A 16,398-nucleotide genomic window follows, 5' to 3' on the forward strand; every position below is an offset into this window, starting at 1 on the left:
CCTATAACTGAAGCATGCACACACATTACACATGCTCGTTAACAGATACAAATGTAAAAGAATATTTTTTTAAAAAAATTATAGTCACTCCTGTAACCCCAGCACTGGGGAGGCAGAGGCTGGTGGATCTCTGTGAGTTTGAGGCCAGCCTGGTCTACAGGGTGAGTTCCGGGACAGCCAGGGCTGCACAGAGGAACCCACATCACAAAGTGCGTTAAACTCCTCCAACTGTGTCTGTGGACGAGTCTTCTTGTGTTTTCAGTACTGCTGGTTTTTACATTCTGTGTGATTTTGCTGTTAAGTGCAGATTAGTTTATTGTCACCTCTTTTGACTTATGTCCCTCAGGCTGGGACACAGCTCTGGTGCCCATTGCTTGGTGGATCTGTCTCTACTCATTTACACTCATCACTCCCCAGCTTTGTGTTTAATGCATATTTGGGGGCTGGAGAGGTGGCTCAGTGGTTGAGTGCTTGATCTTCTTCCAGAGGACCCGAGTTCAGTTCCCAGCACCCACATGGCAGCTCACAACCGCCTATAACTCCAAGATCTGACACCCTCACACAAGCACACATACAGGCAGAACACTAATGCCAATAAAATAATAAACTTTGGACAGGCAGTGGAGTTCCAGGACAGTCAAAACTACACACAGAGAAACCCTGTCTCAAATAAACAAACAAATAAAAATATAAAAGGTGCATATTTGGTACTAAAATTAAATTAGGATCATTTGACTATCATTTATCTGTATAGACAGGGTCTTATTCTGTAGATGAGGCTGGTCTTAAATTTGCAGAGATCCATCTACCTCTGTCTCCTGGGTGCTTGTACTAAAGGTGTGTGCCGTTAAGATTGGTCTAGTTTTTGTTGTGTTTTGTTTTCCTTTTTTTACACTGTATAGATCCTTTACCTGCATGTATGTTCCTGGTGCCTGTTGAGGCCAGAAGAGGATGTCATGTCTGCTGAGACTGCTTTCAGACAGTTCTGAATTGTGTGGGTTCTGGGAACTAAACTCAAGTCCTCTTCGAGAGCCACAAGTGCTTTTAACCTCTGAGCCATCTCTCCAGCCCCTAATTGTGTTAATTGACATGTATTAGTTTGGTATGGGGGGTGCATGTCCCAGGTGCATGTGCAGAAGACTTAAGGTAACTTGCAGGAATTGGTTCAAGGGGTTGAACTTGGGTCACCCAGCTTGGCCACAGTAACTTCCCACACTGAGCCATCTTGCTGCTGTGGACTGCACTTCTGGCTGGATGGTGTGCTGAGTGTGTGTGTCCCAGAGTGTGGCTAGGTTCTCACCCTTCGAGACAATAAAGACATGAACCCCTTCCACCCCTCTCCCAATCCCACATGTGTCCTTGGGACCGTCTTTTTTTTTTTAATATTTATTTATTATGTATGCATTGCTCTGTCTGTATATATGCCTGCATGCCAAAGAAGGTACCAGATCTCATTAAGATGGTTGAGAGCCATCATGTGGTTTCTGGGATTGAACTCAGGACCTCTGGAAGAGCAGCCAGTGCTCTTAAGCTTGGGACCCTCTTAATCTCTGTTATATAAGTACAGGTATTAACTACCAAGTACTGCCCAGGAACCCCTTCCTGTGGGTGTCCTCTAGTCTGTCCCCAGGGCCCTGAGCTCACTCCTGTAGGATATCCTCCATCCTGCCTTCTGTCCAGCTCCCCCACTCCAGTCCTCCTTGCTCTGTCCTCCCCACTCCATCCTCCTGTGGGCTGAGCCCATATCCTTCCTCCCATTGGTATTTCTAACAGAACCAGACCAGAACGCTGCTGTGCACATGTTTTGGAATGAAGAACTGAAGGCAGCCTTCTCTTTATAGGCCGGCTTCCAGGATTACACCTTCTTCTGCTCCTTTTCCAACTCTATGACCCTCCAAGGTAAGAGGATGGTTAGGCCTGCCCCGAGGAGTGTGCCTCTGTCACACATAAACATCATCACGCCCAAGTTATAGGTCCAAAGGCTGCTGGGCATTGTCCCCATTCTCTGTACCTGTTGTCCTGCAGAAACCTATAGATCTCTCCAGGTTGTGCTCCTCAGTCTTCCACCTCCAGTGTTCACCAACATCCACCCGCTGTTCACCACCATCCTCCTACCACCCTGCACACGCACCCAACCCTTCCTGCTCTCCATCCATCCACCCACCCATCTATGCAACCCTCACCCCTGTGCCTGTCTGCCTCTCTGTCTGTCCATCCCCTCTACCCATCAAACCCTATCCTATTACCACCCCCCCAGGCTCTGCCACCCTGCTCAGGAATGGCAACAATGCAGCCGGCAGCTCCACTCGGGTTCCCAAACATCATGTCACGGAGTGGACTGTGCCTCCCCCAGCCCCAGCCAACCCCTGTTCATCAAGAGAAAGTGGCCAAGCCATATCCTCAGACCCAGAGTGATCCGTGTCCGCCCAAGGATCCGGCAGCACCACTATCAGGGCAGGTGCCTCGCCTGCGGGCTGTGGTGGAGAGCCAGGCCTTCAAGAACATCCTGGTGGACGAAATGGACATGATGGTCTCACGGGCGGCCACTGTCATTCAAGCCAACTGGAAGGGCTACCGGCTGCGGCAGAAGCTTATCTCGCAGATGACAGCGGCAAAGGCCATCCAGGAGGCCTGGCGTCGCTTCAGCACCCGCAGGCTGATGCGCTCCAACAAGCTGACTGTAAAGAAAGCTAAGAGGGAGGAGGAGGGTGACATCCCCTATCACCCCCCACAGCAGGTTCGCTTTCATGCCCCAGAGGACCAACCGCCAGTCATGGTGAGCAAGGAGACTCAGTTCCCATCCTCTGACAATCTAGTCCCTTCATACACCTCAGCAGCCCCAGGACCCTGTGCCAGTGGGGTTCACAGGGGTGGCCCTCTGCCACAGCAGTTTGTGACCGGCAGACTCACGGGTCCCAAGTATCCACCTTGCATGTTGACCAAGACTGCCAGAAGTTCCTGTCTCATCAGACACTTGGAAGGGGACGGTGTGAAGAGCAGGCATGTGGCCTCCAAAACCATCAAATCAGGGACCCCAGAGTCAGCAGCACTGGGGAGATATGGCCAGGCCATCCATGGATCCCTGAAGACCCAGACCCAGGTCCACATAGAAGCAGATGTCCCAAAGGTCCCACCGCATATGTATCCAGTCAACAAGACCCCTACCAAGGTGTGTCCAGTGGCTTCCACCCCTAAGTCCCCAGCCACAGTGACCACAGCACCGAAGGGTGCATTGCAGATGTGCCCTACATCCCCAGCAACAGTCATGAAGATTCAATCACCAACCTGTCCAACTTCTCCGGTGATCAGACCTCTGGCTCATGTGCGACCCAACCCTTCATTCTCTAGCACCACACCACAGGTGCGGTCTGTGGTCCCCATGGCCAGAGCACAGCCCCCTGGGTGTGCTGTGACCTCCACAATCAAGGCTTCACCACGCCTGGGGGTTCCAGTAAGTAAGGGCCCACTACAGACTGGCTCTGGTTCCATGACGGCAAAGACTTCACCCCAGATGCGTCCAGTGACCAGAAGTCAAGCTCAGACATGTACAGCATCTACTTCATCCAAAACCTCCTCCCAGTCGAGCCCCACAATCAAGTCCTCACCCCAGACTCGCCTGGCAGCTATGATAACGAAGACCCCAGCTCAGATTCGCTCGGTGGCTGCTGTGCTCAGGACCCTATGTCTGGTCCCTACAGTGGCAGCCTCAAGTCCCAGGAGTTCACCCCAAACCCCAGTGGTTACTGGCATTCCCAACACCTCATCCCAGGTCCACCTGAACAGCCCAAAGGCCAAGGTCACCGTGAGTACCAAGCAGACCACTGCAGTGGTCAAGGTGGCCTCGCACTCATACTTGGCTGAGGGGAAGGGCAGGTGTGGGCCCCATGGACATCTAGACACTGTGGCTCGTAAACCCCCAGCCAAGTCTCCATTGGAAGTAGAAAAGATGAAGCCTGGGCCCCCAAGGGCCACCAAGAAGGAAGTAGCTCCCAAAACTACTGCAGCCATTGTAACCAGGGCTCTGTCTTGGACAAAAGTGACAGAAGACAGGAGCAAGCCCTTGACTCAGATCCAGCAGAGGGCTGAGGTTGTAAAGGTTCACTCCAGGGTGTACATGCCTGAAGAGATGACAGTGACCCTGTCCCAGGCCCAGCTGGCTGTCCCACTGACCAAGGCCACCTCCCAAGCCCAGCCACACCCAAGCCACACCCACCCCCCACCGGCCTCACCCCTTTCTAAAGCTGCGTTGCAGTCTCACACATCATCTGGGCTGGCCACTGTCCTACCCGAGGGACGACGTCCACCCATAGGTCCCTCTGCCACCCTGCCCTCCTCGCCACTGGCTGCACACCTGATGTCATTCACAGCTCAGCTCCAACCTACTGGTGAACAGACCAGACCTGTGTCTCAAGCTCATCTTGCCACGCCGTGTCCAGCTACAGCCTCCCCACAGTCACGCTCCCTGGGGATGACCTTCGTCCTTCCTGAAGGATACCCAAATGCGTGTCCACTCACCTCCACGTCCCAGCACCACATGGCCTCTCACCTGACAAAAAGCTCACTACAGCTGCGTCCACCTGCTGAGCATGCAAAGCCCACGAACACCAAAAGCACCAAGGCCACCTGCCAGGTCTGTCCACCCACTAAACTCAGCAAGGCCCCATCCCTGGCCCAGCTCATCACATGTCTGGCTAAGGTTCCATCACAGGCCCATCTGCCCGTGGGACTGGCAAAGGCCCAGTCTCAGGCCCAGCTGGCCTCTGAAACAGCCAAGTGCCTCTTGGCCGCTCACCCTGCCACTGACCTCAGTAGCAAGACCCAGTCACAGCCACTCCTGAGCACGACCAAGGCATCTGTACAGTTCTGGCAACATTTTGGGACACTCAACACTGGACCCCGTGCCAAGCCAGATGACAGAAGCATGACCCAGCCCCAGGTCCATAACCATGCACAAAACAAGGCCACACAGAACCCACGCTCAGTGGCCACAGATACCCAAGGTATGCTGGTACCTCTACTGACTCCCTCTGCACACCCTGTGTGCAATGCAGAATCCTGGGGTGACAGTGGACGGGCACGAACCCCTCCTCCTCCCCCTATGCCAAGCCAGGCAGTGTCCTGCCACGAAGACCTCGCGGCATCCATTGCATCCCTGTGTGCAGACCTGGTGGCCATGCTGGGCTCCCCCGAGGACCTGCGGACACTCCTGGCCAAGACACTTTCTCAGGGGGAAGTACGAACAGCGCTCAGCCAGGCTCTGTCCCGGGAAGTCTTGGGGCCCTCTGTGGTCAAGGCCCTGCCTCAAGGCATGCTGGGAATGGCATTGATGAAGGCACTGTCATGGGGTGAGCTGGGCATCTCCCTGTCCCGAGCCCTGTCCCGTGGTGAGCTGCGTCCAGAACTCAGCAAGGCCACACAGGGCAAGCTGGCTGAGGTCCTGTGCAAGGCCTTGACGGAAGATGAGAGGGCCACGCTCAGCCAGGCGCTGTGCCAGGGCGAACTGGGTGCTGTTTTCACTCAGTCCTTGGCTCAGATGGCCCAGAGGACAGGCGCCTTCCTCCCCAAGGCCACCTCGAAAACGGTGGGAAGCCGGATGACCACGGCGCCTGCCCCAATGGAGGTGACTTGCAGCGGGAGCCTGTCGGTGGCATGGGGACCTGCACTGGGTCCCGTACGAGCACGGTGTAGCAAGGTCAGGCCACCATGGAAGGGCTTGCCCTGGGGACAGCCCGATGGGATCCTGTGGGGGAAAGGGGATGGGGCCACCTTGGAGGGATCACCCTGCTTGCCACAGTCCCCCGTAGACTCCTTTTCTGGAGGGGTGGTCACCAGCACTTACCAGTGTCCCCTACTCACACTACCCACACTGTTGTGGGAGAAGGGCCCAGGACTCTGTTCTGACCTGTACCTGAGACCAGATCTTGACCTCATGGCATGTGGTGAGGGTCCCCATGTCCCTGAGCGACCTTCCCAACAGCCACCTCCTTGTCCGTGGCAGCCTCTTGTCACCAATGGTGCAGGCCCAAGCAGTAACCAGCCACCAGTGACTAGTAGCACAGCCCCAAGCTCCCGCCAGCCACCAGTGGCCAGCAGGGTGTCCTTCCCATGGGCATCATACCGAGAGGGCAACATGGCGACCAACAAGCACTCAAGTGGCATGGATGGTGAGAAGTACCCCATGTCCCAGCAACCCTCCACCACCTGCCACGGCAATGTATGTCAGTGTGCAAACCTGGGGATACACAAGATGTCTCCCTGTGGCCGTTGCTCTTCCATAGTCAAGAGTCTCAGCCCATCGCCCAAACAGACAATTAAGCAAGTCCTGCCATCGGGTCATAGACTGTTATCACCACTGGGCAATAAGGAAATGGTTACCATAGTGAGGAACATAGTAGATGAACAGCATGGGGACCAGTCATCACCAGTATGCCTAAATCCTAAGTTGCAAAAAGTCTCCAGCACGTCCACCCCAAAACAGGAGAGGCACCCCCAAGCGTCCTTGACCCCATCCCGTCCCTGGGGTCAGGCCACTGGCCGCCACATCTCCCTTCTGGATGAGTTACTAGCCACATTCCCGCAGCACCCACAGATCGTGTTAGCCAAGAGCTATCCCAGGGGTTCAGCTGCCCACTGCCAGAACAGTAGTGACTCCTTGCAGAGCAGTACCTCAACCTGTCTCTCCACACCATCCAGCTTGACACCTTCAGAGGTTCTGGAAGGTTGCAAGGAGGGTGACTTGCAGGAGGATTCCCAACCAGTGTTAAAAGAGTCCAGGGAGACGAGGCACAGGCCGCAGGGGGAGCTAGAAAAATGGTCAGCTGGTTCTCAGAGCACGGTCCCCCAACGGCAGCCCCCGGAGCTTGAGTCCCTCCTCTTCCATAGCACAAGCCTGGCCTTGAATGTCCACTGGGACTCAGATAATGCAGATAGTGGGTCTGACTATAGCACTGGTGACCTGATGCAGGGGCTGTCCCAGGACACAATTGCACCCTGGCATAGGAGGGCTCAGGCCCACACTGGAGACCTGCAGCCAAATGAGGTCACTCAGCTGGACTCTGCCCTACCCCAGGGTATATTGGTTGATGGGGGAGCCCCAAAGCCTGACCAGGCACCCGAGGCCAGTGAGGGATTGCCATGCCTAGGTCAGCCATTGGAGGCCACAGGACTGTGTCCAGGCTCATCTCAGCTTGTAGGAACTAGTTCTGAGTCACCAAGCCTGGCCCAGCCATCCATGGACACTGGGGTGGCCCCAAGCCTGTCCCATCCATTTGTGACCCCTAGGGTATTCCCAACTCTAGCCCAGCCATCCATGGACACGGGGGTGTCCCCAACACTGACGGAAACATTGATGTATTATGGGTTACCTACAAATTTTAGTCAGCCATTTCTGTACTATGGAGGGTCCCCAATCTATACCCAGCCACATATTGCTTCTGGGGTACCCACAGACTTTGCCCAGAAGTCTGGTACTAGTGTGGTGGCCTTAAGCAGCCACACAGTGAGCACCGGCTTAGCCTCAAGCCAGGCCCAGCCATGTGCCACTACCCACATAGCCCCAAAGACCACTCTGTCACCTGTGAACAGCTGGCCACCACCTGCCTCCTCTTCCATGCCCACACAGGGCTCAGGGCATCCAGACGCAGTTCAGACATCTGTAGCCACCGGGGTGTCCCCTAACTTTTTCCAACCATTTATGCCCTACAGCATGCCATCAAATTTCACCCAACCTTGCATGGCTACACTTGTAACCCCAAACTTTGTGCAGCCATCCGTGTCCCCCAGCATGTCTCCAAGCTTAGCCCAGCCTTTTGTGGTCAGTGTTATGTCCCCAACCCTGGCCCATGCATCTGGGGCCAACAGGGCATCCCAAAACCTCAGCCAGCCAACCACAACCAGCACTGTAGTCCCTGGAGTGCTGCAGGCATCCCAGTCCAGCAGGGCGTCCCCCCACCTGAGCTCCCCACTTCTGGCTCCCAGGGTATGCTCCAATCTTGCCCAGCCTTCTGTGGCCACCTTGGGAGCCCTGAGCCTGTTGCCACCCACTGTGGTGTGTGGTGTGGGTCGAGGGAGCAGCAAGCCAGCTTTGGGCCCACAGCAGCATGCACAGGAGGACAGCAGTACAACTAGGCAGAGCCAGCCCTCCATGCTCACCCTAGATGGGTCCTATCCGGGTGTGATGAGTAAGTTAGGCCAGCCATCTCCAGGAGTCTGCAGCAGTCTAGGGGACAAACTTATGATAGGTACCAGGAGCCAGCCCAGCCCTTGGGATCCCACTGTCCACTCTGAGCCAAAACAGGTCAGCAAGGGGCCCCTAGGTCCTGTGACTCAGCCCATGACGTCTGCAGAGGATGGTGGCCTGGCCTTAGGGGCTAGTGTCCCATGTCAGAATTGGTTCAGGGGCATAGTTCCAGGGACGCCCCAAGGGCCTGTAGCTACTGGACTGTTCCTAAGTATGTGCCAGGGAGCTAACCCACCCCCCATGGCTGCCTGGGCCTTGCCAGCAGATGTCCCCTGGACTCAAGAACAGGCTGTTGTGACTTCAGGTGTGGGCCAGGGCTCGTGCCCAGCTGTGATACCCAGTATGCAGGTCCCATCTGAGTTCTTCCCAAACCAGCTGGGCGCCAGCGTCCCTCAGACCTATGCCCCTCTTCCGGTTACATTAGGGCCCCAGCTCCTCTCTGTGGCCACCATGGTCCCACCCAGTTGCCGATATGCAGGTATGGTCATTCCAGGTACTGCAGTGGGCGCTGTGGGTAGAGGTTTGGTCCAGGGTTCTGTAGATGGAAAAGTGCCCTCGGTACTGTTGCCAAAGCCTGTGATAGAAAGTGAGACTCTCAACCTTCCTCAAGGATCTGTGATCAGGGGCATAGGAAAGAGTGTCCCTCCAGAGTCTGTGGTGGATGGCATGGCCCAGAGTGTCCCCCCAGAGTCCATGGTGGATGGCGTGGCCCAGAGTGTCCCCCCAGAGTCCATGGTGGATGGCTTGAACCAGAGTGTCTCCCCAGAGTCCACAGTGGATGGCTTGAACCAGAGTGTCCCCCCAGAGTCCTTGGTGGATGACATTGCTCAGAGCGATCCCCCAGAATCCATGGCGGATAGCATGGCCAAGAGTGTCCCCCCAGAATTCATGGTAGGCGGCATGGACCAAAGTTTCCTCCCAGAGTCCAAGGTGGATGGTGTGGCCCAGAGTGTCCCCCCAGAGTCCATGATAGGTGTCAAGGCCCAAAACCCACCTCCAGAGTCAATGGTCCCTCACCAAGATCCTGTGGCCCTCAACCTCCCTCCAGGTTCTGTGGCCAGCAGTGTGGCTCCCAGTCACCCACAAGAGACTGGTGGTAAGAAGCTGAGCCCAGCTGTGGAATCCTTGCCAAACTCCCATTCCCCAGGCCCATGCCCAGGTTTTGTGGCCAGTGGTACAGGTCCTAGCATGCCTCTGGGTTCTGTGGCAAGTAATGTGGCTCCAGGATCCATGGTAGTAGGACTCAGTCCACGTCCTTATCAGGCAGCACAGTCTGGGAAGGGCTCCCGAGTCCCCTTCCTGGCACCCCATGTCAGCAGCCTGGCTAATGCTCACTCATCAGCCCCAGCAGTCCAGAGAGTGGCCCAGGACCAACAACACTTACCCACAGTTTTGTCAAGTGCCTCACAATCTAGTCAAGACTCTGGGCTGACAAAGCTTGTGGGTGTTGATAACCTGACCTTGCCGAAACCAAGGCAAATCGATAACATGGTGTCCGAAACATTGGAGTCTGGCACAGACCCTGTCAGGTCTGAAGGCCTTAAGATCATCCTGTGTACAGGCCTCAGTACCACGGGAGGTGAGAATCATGAACACGAGACCCTGCCAGTTGAAAATATTCTCAAAAACCAAGTGACCTTGTTGGCAGAGGTGGCTCCCAGCCAAGCCAGTGATGTCATTCCCGTGCTTGTACAGGCCCCAAGTTTAGGTGAGCACCCCACAGCCAATAGCATCACCCCTGTTCAGCCCTTATCCTCAGAAAGCCATGGTGGTGCCCCCAGCCTCTACCCTGTTCCTGGGTTTCTGAGCCTGCAGGAGCACCCTGTGGCTGGCAGTTCAAGCCAACCTCCAGCTTCTAATGTAGTCGCAGTGCCCCCACAGCTGAGTCCTGACATCGCTGGAACAGCCAAGCTGTCTCTGGGTTCAGAGGAAGAACCTCAGAACCATACCAAGAATAACCGAGAGTCCCCCACTGCTAAAAAGTCCTACCGCTCCATTCAAAGCAGCCTTGTCTCAGAACTTCTAGAAGGTTCCATGGACAGACTGCTGCCCTTTAGTCGTTCACTGAAGCCGCTATCTCAGATCTCAACGGACAGTCACAAGCAGTCCTCAGGGACACCCACAGGTGTCACTCCCATCACCCACTTGGCAGATGGGAAGGGACAGAACGCACCCTCAAGAGTCCGAGGGGTATCTCTGTCCTATGAGTCATCACCAAATGACTCCCAGAGACCCCTTCCTGAGCCTGCCCATGACACCAGACATACTGGCAAGCCAAGAACAGTGCTGGCCCTCACCACACAACTAGGCCAGAGGTCCCCTTTTGTCACCAGCCCTGAAACTGGCTATGATGGGGGCTCTCGAATCCACACTTCACCTCACAGCCACACACATCAGCATGTCCCAGTCCCCAAAACTAGTTCTGATGAGGGTCCTCGAAGAGCCCCCATCATGCTCTATGGTCACAGACTCCAACATGTCATGATGCCTAAAACAAGCCTTGATGGGAGTTCCCAGCTCCCTAACACACCCCATGGCCAGAAACTCCATCATGTCACAGGCCTCAAAACTGGCTTTGGTAGGGTCTCCCAGGTGTACACTACACCCCACGGCCACAAACACCATCTTGTTACACACCCTAAAACTGGCCATAATAAGATGTCCCCACCCCCTACTGTACCCCAGGGCCCTGTGGATACCGGCCTGGCTGGTGGCCAGTCATGGAATTCCAAAGTCCCCAACGTATCGGTCAGAGCCACACGTGCTGGGGCACCCCAAGGCACATGGCATTCTAGTCGAGGCCACAGGTCATGGGACCCATCTGGGGCAGAGGCAGCGCTGGACCGCAAGCCCTCAGCTGAGTTGCTGGTGTCAGTGCGTGCCATGGAGAAAGTTGTCGTCCAGGCTGCCGTCACCATCCAGGCCTGTGCACGTGGCTACTTGGTGCGCCGCACTGTGAAGGTGTGGCATCAGTGGGCCACCATCATCCAAGCTACATGGCGTGGCTACCGTGTGCGACGGAACCTGGCAAGGCTTCTCAGGGCCACCACCATCATCCAGGCTGCCTGGCGTGGCTACTGCACTCGCCGGGCCCGGGCCCACCAGGTGTTGCTCCCTACCACGTGGCCAGAGCACAGTGGCAGAACCCAGGGGAGCCTTGACACCAGGAATAGCTCTGAGCACCGCTGCTTCCTGTCCTGCCAGCCTGATGTCTGCAGCGTCTGTCAGTCCTTGGGTCCCCGGGTGGAGAGTCCTCCCAGTGTCGTGATGCTCGTGGGGTCCCAGCCACGCACCTGCCATGTGTGTGGCCACACATTGTCTACTCGAGTGGTGCAGGGCTTTGGCCAGGGCATTTCAGTCCAGTCTGGTTCTCGTTGGGCTCCAGCATCTCAGCACTGTCCTCTTGTCAGCCAGCAGCACAGAGCAGCCACCCTCATCCAGGCAGCCTGGAAAGGCTACAGGACCCGCTGCCTGCTCAGCCAGCAGCAGTCTGCGGCCAAGATGGTCCAGGCCACATGGAGGGGACATTACACAAGAAGCTGCCTCACCACAGATGCACTCTTGGGGACAGGAGGCCCATGGAACATCTCCAGGGACACTTCACGCCGTACTTCAAGGGCTTATTCTTTACACTGGCCTGGCGTCTAGGCCCCTGGCTGTGGGCAACACACCATGGTGGCCATGTGGTCTCATGGGTCTTGTGAATAAAATGCACTACAGCCTGCCTCTGGTCACATGTCTTGAGTTCAGGGACAAGGGGAATTCTAGATCATGCCAGTGGCAATGAGTTCCAGTGACTCCAGCCCATGTGGGGTCTGTAGCCAGGGTTGAGAAACCTTATTTTCCAGGGGCCACAGGTCACTAGTGTATCTTGTGTGACTTATCTGAGACTATAGAGATGACTCAGCTGCCAAAGGTGCTTGCTGCTAAGCCTGTGTGTGTGATCACTGGAACCCACATGATAGGGAATGACAACTCCAATGTCTCCTGACCTCCCTGAGTACATGCACACACACACACACACACACACACACACACACACACACACAATGTATAAGCACACATGTAACACACACATAGCTCACAATACATATACTCGTACATATACACATAGCATACGCATACAGATACAACATACACACAGACACGCACATGTGCGCACAGACATACACATACCTGTGTCTAGCTGGGTGTGTCACACCTGTCATCTCAGAATTGGGTGGCTGGGTCAGGAGACTCAGTTTTTGGCCAGCTCAGAAACAAAGATTAACAACAAAGAAAGTAAGAACCTGCTTGGCCCGGCCTAACCTACTTTGACTTCCTCATGAAAGTGCTTCCTTCTGAAAACGCTAGAAGATTCTAGCTACATCCACAGGTGGGGTGAGCTGGAGAGACAATGGCATCCTCAACTCTGCTTGGAGGAGCCTGGCAGCCAGAGACAAGGGTATTGATCTCAGGTTTGGGGCGACCATAGAAGGGGTGTCCCAGAGTAGCCGGGGACCGGTGTGTGTCCTGAGGGCAGCATTTGTAAGCTTCTGGAGCATGCTGAATCTGAGGAGGCTCTGGGTGGGGTTCAGCGGAGGGAGGGTGGGAAGGGAACCCAGCGCTCGCCGGCAGGGGGCGCGCGTGGGAGAGCTGCTACCTGGCGGCACACCTGCAGCCTGGGCGGTGCGTGGGAATGGCGGGTTCCCAGCTGCTGCCTCTGGTGCTCACCCTTCTGCTGCTAGTGAGACCCCGCGACTTCTCTGTCGTTCTTATATTCTCAGGTAAGCTGGTGGAGGGAGACGGCGCGGCTCCGGGGGACAGCGGGGCTGGTGGCACAGGACTCAGGTCCTCCTCTCTGGTCCCTCCCAGACACACCAACCCCTTAGGGCCACCTGAGCTTGCTGGGACAGAGACCAGTAACCCCCTTGACACTTCAGGGACTCCAAGCACAGCCCTATCCTATCCAGAAAGTGGTGAGGACCTCCCCCACTTCCTTGGTCATGGGATCGGGGTCACATCCATCATTCTGGCTTCCATTAGAAGTTTGTAGCTTGCGAGTTAAAAGACCACTGAGTTTATTGTAGATGCTGGTGGAATTACAAAAGTTCCATGTTTATCCCTGGAAGCCCAGGCTGGCTCCAGCCTGTGGACAATGAATTGCATTAATTAATTAGGTTTTTCGAGACAAGATTTTTTTCTGTGTAGTTTTGGAGCCTGTCCTGGAACTTGCTCTGTTCCAGGCTGGCCTCAAACTCACAGAGATCCACATGCACACCTGCCTCTACCTCCAGAGTGCTGGGACTAAAGGCATAGGCCACTGCCTGCCCGGCATGCCTGTGGACAGTCTTATTAGGGTCTATTGATATGGCTTGGTACCTGCCAGTCTTCCATCTTGGAGACCAAGGGAAAATCCAATACCAGGCACATTGCCAAAATCACCTCTCCTCTCCTTTCTGCTTAACTCCAGAAATTCCTGAGGACCTACTCAGTGCTGGGTACTTAGTAAGGCTGGTGTAAGGCTCTTTCAAAGCTTGCTTGCTTCATCTGTTCACTTAGAAACTTAACTTACGCCAAAGTTCTGGTTTGGCTTGGGGTCCACGATGGTACCTGAGTCAACTTCACTTCCCCAGACATTTGTCAGAGTGTGGACTCAACATTCCCAGATGCCTTTGCTGAAGGTCCTGGGTGGCTGAGGTGCAGGAAGGGTCAGGTCAGCTACACTCCCTGCACCCAGATGGTATTTCCTCATATCTGCTGTGTGGGGTGAGGCTAGAAGGAAGCAGGGCAAACACCCTGGGCAGAAAGAACGTTGGAAGGACAAAATGGCTGAGTGACCTTGTGCCCTGCACACCTGATTGGAGCCACCTGGATCTGGGAAGGAAGTCATAGTAAGAGGTAGACCAGGAACTATGTCCACAGCCTCTGAACTCCTCTAGGGATGGGATATGAACCAGGAGCCTGGAGGGACAGTGTGTGTGAGTCAGAGACCTGAATCCTGGGATTGGCAGAGGCTGGGGCGCGGCTTGGTGGTAGAGTGTGTGGTCAGCAGTTGGGGCAGAGTTCAAATTTTAATCTAGATCAGGGTTTTAGAAACCTCTGGATGGGGTGGTAACCTGCTCCTGAGAAAGAGCTGAGTAATACTGCAACTTCCTGAGAACCAGTTCCCATCTTCTGTAAAGTGGGGGTGACATAATACCTGAATCATAACAGGTAGCACCTCAGCACCCAGATCAGAGTGTCAGGCAGGGCTGCCTTAGGTGTTCAGAGCTCTTACAAGTGCAGCTCAGAGTGTTCTTGTTCAGACACAGGTAAGAAAGCAAGGCCTTGACATGCTGGGCAGGGATGAGGTCCAACTATGAGCAGTGCCCCAGCTTCATAAACACAAACCCCTATCTTTTTTTCCAGGTGTTGCTTTTACAGTATTCTGGGAAAGCATAGTAGTAGTGGATGCCACCTCCAGTCCAGACACAACCCCTTCCCCCATCTCCCCAAGTCCAGACACAACCCTTATCTTCACCACCTCAGCTCTGGAAGTAAGCCCTCCAGTGACCCCTATTCCCATCTCCCCAAGTCTGGAAGCGACCCCCACTTCAGACTCCAGCTCCACAGGAACAAACCCAGGCTCAGCCTCCCCAGAGCCAGAAACAGCCTCATCCCCCAGGTCTGGCTCCCCAGATCCAGAGCTGACTACTGTGTCCCAGTCCACGAACTCGGTTTCACAAGCCTCACCCACTGTGTCCAGCCCTGGTCAGGGTGAGTATAAGTACTCCCGGGGGAGGGGAGGGGGAGCTGGCGGGAACCTGGCTGTAGTTCTGGAGTCAGTCAGCAGGGGGCGACACAGACCTAGGAGTGTGTGGGCCAGCTTCAATCCACAAGCCACCTTAAGCCAGTTTCTCTACGGTTGGTGCCCTTATTAGCTTGCTAGTGTGTGCTGGCTCCTGAGGACAAAATTATGTACAAGAAAGGTTGCTTTTTATTTGGTTTTTCCACACAGGGTTTTTCTGTGTAGCTTTGGAGTCTGTCCTGGCACTCACCCTGTAGATCAGACTAGCCTCGAACTCACAGAGATCTGCCTGCCTCTGTCTCCCAAGTGCTGGAATTAAAGGCCCCACCACCTGGCAAGTTTGAGACCAAACTGATCCACGTGTTGGGTTCCCAGTTTAAAAAAAGAAAAACAGGGGCTGGAGAGATGAGTCAGTGATTAAAAGCACTGATTGCTCTTCCAGAGGACCTGGAATCAATTCCTGGTACCAACATGGCAGCTCATAACTCTGTAATTCCAGTTACTTGGGCCTGAACACCCATGGAAAAACACCAAGCACATAAAATAAAAGTAAGTTAATTTAAAAGCAAACAAATAAACAAGAGTCCACATGAAATTACATACTTGTTTATAAAATAACAACATTGGCACTGGAATGTGCCTCAGGAATGGAGCCCCTGCCTGGAATCCCCCAATGAGGGACTGGGGGCCTGGCTCAGGGGTGAAGCCCCTGCCTAGAATCCTCCCCCTTTGGGGGCGTGGCTCTGGACTGAGCTGAGCCCCCTTCCTCTCCCCAGATGCAGGCAGCCTATGGATCCCCACATCACACAGGAACTCGGGCGTGGTGATCGTTGTGTGTCTGCTTGTGTCTGTCTTGCTCATTGGCTCTGTGTTCACTGCCCTGAGACACTGTAATCGAGATAGGCCAGCTTTTCATAGTTTGGATACAGTATCCATGGTGAGATGGGTCAGCGTTGGGGCAGCTGCCTTCTCATTAGACACTCCCCTGCAGTTAAAGCCCTGTGCTGTTTAATGCTAACCCATGCATGTTTCTCTTCTAGGGCAGTGTGAGCCAGCGGCTGCCATTTGCTGACTGCCTACAGACACCTGCCTAGAGATGGGATGGGGTTGGAGGTAACACCTGGGAAGAACAGTTGCTGGAAAAGTGTCCACTTCACTGACCTGGAGATAAACTTGTGGCAGGAGAATGGCTTGAGACCAGGAGTGTGGGCCAGTTTGGCCTATACATCTAGTACCCAACTCAAAAGTCAATCAATCCAGGGATGATGAAGCACACCTGCCATTCCAGCATTTGGGAGGTACAGACAGGATGATCAGGTGTTCAAGTCCACCCTGGGTTACATAGGAGGTTAGAGGCCAGCCTGGGCTACATGAGACTGTCTTTAAAAAA

General features: G+C 54.7%; 2 protein-coding genes across 2 annotated transcripts; both read left to right on the forward strand.

Moving 5' to 3' along the window:
• Positions 1 to 1,802: 1,802 nt before the first annotated feature.
• Iqcn (IQ motif containing N) lies at positions 1,803 to 11,909 on the forward strand. Its single transcript, XM_051178110.1, has 3 exons — positions 1,803 to 1,899; positions 2,258 to 5,692; positions 10,925 to 11,909. The coding sequence occupies exons 2-3, from the start codon at positions 2,279 to 2,281 to the stop codon at positions 11,885 to 11,887; spliced, it is 4,377 nt and encodes a 1,458-aa protein (XP_051034067.1). The 5' UTR covers positions 1,803 to 1,899; positions 2,258 to 2,278; the 3' UTR covers positions 11,888 to 11,909.
• Positions 11,910 to 12,917: 1,008 nt separating this feature from the next.
• Positions 12,918 to 16,102, forward strand: LOC127217275 (uncharacterized). Its single transcript, XM_051178212.1, has 4 exons — positions 12,918 to 13,005; positions 14,630 to 14,977; positions 15,785 to 15,945; positions 16,049 to 16,102. Exons 1-4 carry the CDS (start codon positions 12,918 to 12,920, stop codon positions 16,100 to 16,102), a joined length of 651 nt encoding a protein of 216 aa, XP_051034169.1.
• Positions 16,103 to 16,398: the final 296 nt, after the last annotated feature.

Source organism: Phodopus roborovskii, unplaced genomic scaffold, assembly GCF_943737965.1.
Source record: "Phodopus roborovskii unplaced genomic scaffold, PHOROB, whole genome shotgun sequence".
Lineage (NCBI taxonomy): Eukaryota > Metazoa > Chordata > Mammalia > Rodentia > Cricetidae > Phodopus > Phodopus roborovskii.

What these genes read in the sequence shown, in the direction of transcription:
- LOC127217275 (XM_051178212.1), top strand. Translation starts at nt 12,918, where the DNA reads ATGGCGGGTTCCCAGCTGCTGCCTCTGGTGCTCACCCTTCTGCTGCTA. An exon ending in TGTCGTTCTTATATTCTCAG is followed by an intron (nt 13,006 to 14,629) that starts GTAAGCTGGTGG and finishes CTTTTTTTCCAG; the next exon opens with GTGTTGCTTTTACAGTATTC. An exon ending in TGTGTCCAGCCCTGGTCAGG is followed by an intron (nt 14,978 to 15,784) that starts GTGAGTATAAGT and finishes TCCTCTCCCCAG; the next exon opens with ATGCAGGCAGCCTATGGATC.
- Iqcn (XM_051178110.1), top strand. Translation starts at nt 2,279, where the DNA reads ATGGCAACAATGCAGCCGGCAGCTCCACTCGGGTTCCCAAACATCATG. An exon ending in TACGAGCACGGTGTAGCAAG is followed by an intron (nt 5,693 to 10,924) that starts GTCAGGCCACCA and finishes ACTGTACCCCAG; the next exon opens with GGCCCTGTGGATACCGGCCT.